Source organism: Apium graveolens, chromosome 11 (assembly GCF_009905375.1).
Source record: "Apium graveolens cultivar Ventura chromosome 11, ASM990537v1, whole genome shotgun sequence".
NCBI lineage: Eukaryota > Viridiplantae > Streptophyta > Magnoliopsida > Apiales > Apiaceae > Apium > Apium graveolens.
In genome coordinates this window covers 112,912,034-112,918,582 of record NC_133657.1, presented here as the reverse complement: position 1 = coordinate 112,918,582, position 6,549 = coordinate 112,912,034, and the positions used below count along the sequence as shown (strand labels likewise).

At 34.3% G+C, this 6,549-nt stretch overlaps 1 protein-coding gene across 1 annotated transcript; it reads left to right on the top strand.

Moving 5' to 3' along the window:
* The first annotated feature begins 2,824 nt into the window (after window positions 1-2,824).
* LOC141695780 (uncharacterized) lies at window positions 2,825-3,787 on the top strand. Its single transcript, XM_074499997.1, has one exon. It carries the CDS (start codon window positions 2,825-2,827, stop codon window positions 3,785-3,787), a length of 963 nt encoding a protein of 320 aa, XP_074356098.1.
* The last annotated feature ends 2,762 nt before the right edge of the window (window positions 3,788-6,549 follow it).

Sequence of the window (6,549 nt, the reverse complement as noted above, 5' to 3'; positions counted from 1 at the left end):
TCCAACTTACTTGTTGTTTATAGGTTACCAGACTCGTCCCGAGCCTTTTATCACCCCAAGTCGCTCAGGCAAGTTTTCTACCCGTTATACTGTTGTTGTGATGAATATATGTATATGCATTATCTTGCGATAGATGCATGTTGGTTAATTAGCAAATGTTGCGATATATTGAAGCATGCTGATATGGTATATATATGCATGTCTGTTTCGTATTCTTGCCATATATATCTGTTGGTTCAGTTGATAATACCTATGCTAGAGAATAACAGTAATTTGCATATACCCTTAGTATAGGGACCCAAAGGTGAAAACATTTTCTAAAACCGGGAGTCGAGGATCCCGAGTAGATTTTATATTTATATATATATTTATATATATATATGGTTATAGTTTTCAAAACTATTAATCGAATAAGGTTTATTCGATAACTTTATTTTATTAATGAATATTATCTTGAATATTCATTCGAGGGCTTATGACTCCTTTTATTTTATTAATTGAATATTATTTGAATTTTCATTTGAGGATGTATGACTCCTTTATTTTATTTAATGAATATTATTTATAATATTCATTCGAGGTATTATGACTCCGCTTATTACTGAAATATATTCTTTATTTTATTAAAGAATAAGGTGTTAATAATCAAACTTATTTTCGATTATTCAAATAAAGATAATACTTTCATATAAGTGTATCTTTGGTTATTTAATGCTCGTTTCTAGTATAAGTTTTTATACTTCTACTTCAATTATTTTTATAAAGATTATTCTTTATGGGAATATTATTTAAATAATAATATTCAGATATTTTCTAATATATCGGGACTGATTTATTTCATTAAATCAGCTTTACTCCAAACATTCTTAAAAATGTTTTCGAGTCTTCAAAATGATTTTAAAAGTTAGAGCGGATCCCAAAACTCGTTTTCCAATTTAAGATCTTCCTTTCGAAGGAGACTTGAATATTCGCTCAAAATCTTGGGGATCCGGCTCTGTGGTGTATTTTATATTCGCAACATGGTTGCTGTTTTGAGAAAACAATTTGATTACTTGCCCAATGTTCGGGAAGTAAGTCCATCTGATTGAGTCGGCATAAGCGACAGGCCGGGGTACGGTCTATGAATGTGTAAGTGGCTGGGTGGCAGTCCATCAACGCGTGAGTGGCCGGGTAACGGTCTAGCGCGAGGTCCTAATGCGGCCAGGGTGATGACCGGTGAGGAATTCATCCATCTACAGTAGAAAAGGTTACTTATTGGTATCTTTGCCTGATCAGCAAGATATCTGGTTTATGCCAAAATTCTTTTCTTTCCAAAATTCATTGGATATTGCAACTCTGTTCATACTTTACATGACAGAGGTTTTCAGGAAATGTATGAGATATATATATATATATATGGATATATATATATATATCGGGACTTAATGAAGTATCTCGTAACTTCATTTCATTCAATAATATTTCAAAGATTGAATTTATTCAAGTATTATCTTGTAGTCTCATCTATGTGATGAACTTTTGAAACTAATTATAACTTGAACGGTGGTAGTTCAAGTAGTATTTGGAAAAGATATAAGTATATTGGAGTATCTTGTAACTTCATCTTTTAAACTTATATCTAGTAAATGATTATTTTATGCATGACAAAGATTTTCAGAAAAACGTTGAGACAAGGTTAGATATATGAGATCACCTTGCAACGGTATTTTTTATACAGTTATACACTGGAACTCTGTGTGTATTATGCATGGAAGAGGACTTCCAATATTTTGAAAAGTATATATGTATATATATACTGAATATTTTGCGACTTCATCGCATTAAGATATCAACTTGGTTCATTTCTTTTGACCAAGACTTTCATGAGTACTATGAGAAGGCTCATATATTGTTAATCATTATACATATTATTTTGGTGGGCTTGCTGCTCACCCTTGCTTTCTTCTTTCATCACACAACAACAGATAGAAAGGATGAACAGGACCAAGCTCCCGATTCGCAAGCGATTAGGAGACGTTCCGCAGTTTTCTAGAAGCATTGATGCCGCCGTAGCTGAGGTAGGAGCTACCAATAGGCTAGGCTTTCAACTTCTAATGTACCAGATTATGTATATTTATGAATTGTAATAATGGCAAAAAAATGTAAATTTATTCAGAAAACCTTTTAAGGTGTATTGGCAGATAATTGTGGAATAAAATGACTTGTGGTTATTTTTGGATGTTCATTTCTGAGACTATAACGTGTGGTGTGTGTGTTTATTGTGGGGTCACAGTACAGAGTAGTTGAGTAATTGTTAAGATTGGGTGTTATTAAGGGAAATGGAACTCGTGACAACCCGGATCCCCGACCCCGGATTTGGGGGTGTTACAATATTGAACATCAATTCTCTCTCTTCAATTTCTACTCTCTCTATGTGCATTTATTAAGTCATATATTATCCAGTAATTCGAGGTTTACAACACGTTATTTACAACACGTTATCAGCACGAGTCTCTGCCAACTGAAGCTTGATTCTCGAAAGAGGTATGACTTATTCTGACCCACGAGTCTCTATCAACTAAAACTAATTCATAAAAGTGGTACGATTTCTTTTACTCATTTTATCCTAATTATTGTTACATATTTATTTATGTTACTGATTGAAATCTATAAAGATGGGTCTGCCGTCAAGTAATACTACTATAAAGATGGCACTGTCGTCAAGTAATAATCAAAAGTTTTCTGGCCGACTATGCCGTCGTAACTTTTGTATAAAGTTATTATTTCAACTTGCATGTTTAAATATTATGTGATATATTATATCTTGTTTAAAAATCTATTCAGAATGGCGAATCTTGCAAAATTAGAGTTTGTTCCCTTGGATGTATCTCGGGATAATTATCTATCTTGGGTAGTCGATGCTGAATTACACCTTAGTGCTAACGGGTTAAAATACACCATAGAATCCGGAAAAACTCCAAGCGTTGAACAAAATGCCAAGGCTATCATTTTTCTTATGCATCACATTCATGAAAATTTAAAATTTGAATACTTAACCGTAAAAAACCCACTCACCCTTTGGAATAATCTCAAAGATAAATTTGATCACCAAAAACTTGTTCATCTACCTCATGCCTGGTATGACTGGCTTAACATAAGGTTACAAGATTTCAAATCTGTTGCTGAGTATAATTCTGCCTTATTTAAAATAAACTCAAAACCGACCTTGTGTGGTGAGAATATTACAGATGCTGACATGATTGAAAAGACGCTCTCAACCTTTCATCTTAACACTATGATTCTGGCGCAACAATATCGGGAACGCAACTTTCAAAAATATAGTGAGCTGATATCTCTCCTTCTTGTAGCTGAAAAGAACGAGTTGTTATTGAAAAATCATCAGATACATCCCACAGGCTCTGCCCAGTTACCTAAAGTACATAACACGTCATTCCGGAAGAATGGACGTGGGAAAGGGCTTAGAGGAGGACAAGATTACGGACGGAATCGTGGACGCAGAAATTTTCGTGGTCGATTTCGTAATCAGTTTAACTCTGGTCACCTAAAGTGGCAGCGTGATGGATATAATAACAACTCTGACCACCAGAAGTGGCAGAATGAGATGCCAAGTAAAAGGAAGACACCACTAAATGGAGATACTAGAGATATCTATTTTAGATATGGGGATCATGGACATTGGACTCGTACTTGTCATACACCCAAACATCTTGTAGAACTTTACGAGTCATCTAAAAAGCAGAATGGACAAAGGATGGAAACAAACTTAGCTAGCTATAATAACCGATGATTAAGACCACAAATGAGCTAGAAAATGGTGTTAATATCTACTATGGCCTAGATGACTAGTTTTCATATGCACTTCTTTTATGTCATGTGTTGCATCTACTTGTTTCGACATCTACTTCCATGTACTTGTTTTATGTTCTTATTCTATATTCTAGTTTTATGTACTTTATTTATCTTAATAAAGTCATTTTTCACTTATATATGTACACAGCACAAAAAATGGGAGACATATGTATTGCTGACTGCGCAACGACTCACACAATTCTATAAAATCAGAATTATTTTTCTCAGTTAACTAAAACCAACTCACAAGTATGGACAATTCCAGGTACGTCTAATATAATCAAAGGTTTTGGAAAGGCTAATTTTTCTCTACCGAATGAGACACAGGTTCATATACCAAATGCCCTATACTCTAGCAAGTCAACTAGGAACCTCTTAAGTTGTAAGGATATTCGTCTTAATGATTTTCACGTGGAAACTACTAGTGAGGGTGAAAAAGAATATCTCCTAATCACTTCATCTACCTCAGGCTATAATAAAATCTTGGAGAAATTACCATCAGTCTCTTTTGGGTTGTATATCACACAAATAAAGGTCATTGAGTCTTACAATATCACTATTCCCAAAATTGTTGATCCAAAATCCCTTATTCAGTGGCATGATAGACTTGGTCATCCAGGAGTCTCTATGATGCATCGTATTATAAGAAATTCTACAGGACATCCTCCTAGACACCAGAAGATCATACCACATGATGAACTTCCTTATTCAGCTTTTTCTCTAGGAAAATTAATTGTTCGGCCATCTCCTATTAAACTTCAAACCGAATCCCCCAAGTTCTTAGAACGGATCCAAGGTGACATTTGTAGTCCCATTCATCCATCTTCAGGCCCATTTAAATATTTCATGCTTTTAATTGATGCATCAACCAGATGGTCTCATGTATGTCTACTTTCTACCCGAAATTTAGCCTTTGCCAAACTACTTGCCCAAATAATAAAGTTACGAGCCTAATTCCCTGACCATCCTATTAAATCAATTCGTTTAGATAATGCTGCTGAATTTACATCCTCCACTTTCAATGATTATTATATGATGGTGGGAATCTCAGTCGAACATCTAATAGCGTATTTACATACCCAAAATGGTTTGGCAGAATCTTTGATCAAAAGACTTTAACTTATGGCTCGACCCTTACTTCTTAGAGCCAACTTACCTACATCTGTTTGGGGTCATGCTATATTACATGTTGCGAACCTAATAAGGATTAGGCCATCCTCCTATCATAAACAATCTCCCCATTAACTAGCACTTGGTCAAATTCCTGATGTCTCTCATTTTAGGATTTTTGGTTGTGCTGTATATGTTCCCATTGTCCCACCTCAAAGGTTAAAGATGGGACCGTAAATGAAAATGGGTATATATGTCGGTTTTGATTCACCAACTATTATAAGATATCTTGAATCGCTAACTGGGGATGTTTTTACTGCTCGCTATGCTGATTGTCATTTTGATGAGTCAATATTTCCGACATTATGGGGAGATAAATTATTGCATAAGATAAACCCTGACTTGATATGGAATACAACAGGATTAAATGCTTTAGATCCGTGAACTAATCAACGCGGATCTGAAGTTCAAAGAATTATTCATATGCAAAATATTGCTAATCAAATGCCAGATGCTTTTAGTGATTCTAGGCATATTGTTAAATCAGATATACCTGCCATTAATTCCCCAGCAAGGGTTAAAATACCTATTCATAAATCAGTTCCCGAAGAATTGATTAATAATTCAAAACCATGCCAGAAGCATGGTAGACCAATTGGTGCAAAAGATGTTGTACCACGAAAACGGAAAACGATTGGACATGCCTCTGAAGTGGCAAATATTCCAGACAATACTGTTAGCCGCTAAACACGCACTAAAATTCACGCAAGTATACGCGTTCGCAAGTAATATAGAAATTATTTCTAGTTCATTCCCACAAAGACTGGCTTTGGTTTACTAATTAATTTATGCACTTATGCAACAATGATATGGTTATTATCCAATACTAAGACGAATAACAAATTGGGATTGTATTATAACTAAGAATTAAACTAACAATTATAACTAAGAAAGTAAGGAAATTGAATTAATATATATGAGACAAACATGGGATTCTAACTTCATTAAATACTTCATTCAATAGCCTTTTCATTCTTAACCTTAGCATGTAATGGTGATGACACTAATCAGATAACACGAAACTGATAAATGCCAACTTTCGTTGTACGAATACCATACTACCAGACATCCACAAAATAGATAGAAGCTGAATAGACACAAATTATATTGAGACCCTATATGTCTATAGAATTTGACAACATAACGGTTTAATGTACAAGTTATTTATCGTGATTATATAGGACAAGTAAGATGGTTAAAATTACCTATGAATCATGCATAACAAATACACATGAACCTATGCTAGCATGGCAAGTTCTAAACCCTTAAATTCACTTTCGCTTCATTAAGAATTAACAAGCTATCTTATAAGTTCACGACGCTCATAAGACGAATAAGCATAACCAATAATAGGTTATCATACAATCACCACACACTAAGGCATCGAAACAAATTAATTAAAAAAATCCATAATTATATCCGCTAGAACCCCACGATAACGATTAGCCCATAATCGGACTCATCATCAACGGGTTCCGATGAAAGCATGGTATAATAAACATAGTCTTTATAAACGAATAATAAACAAAG

Coding starts and splice junctions, on each gene's coding strand:
- LOC141695780 (XM_074499997.1), top strand. CDS start 2,825: ATGGCGAATCTTGCAAAATTAGAGTTTGTTCCCTTGGATGTATCTCGG.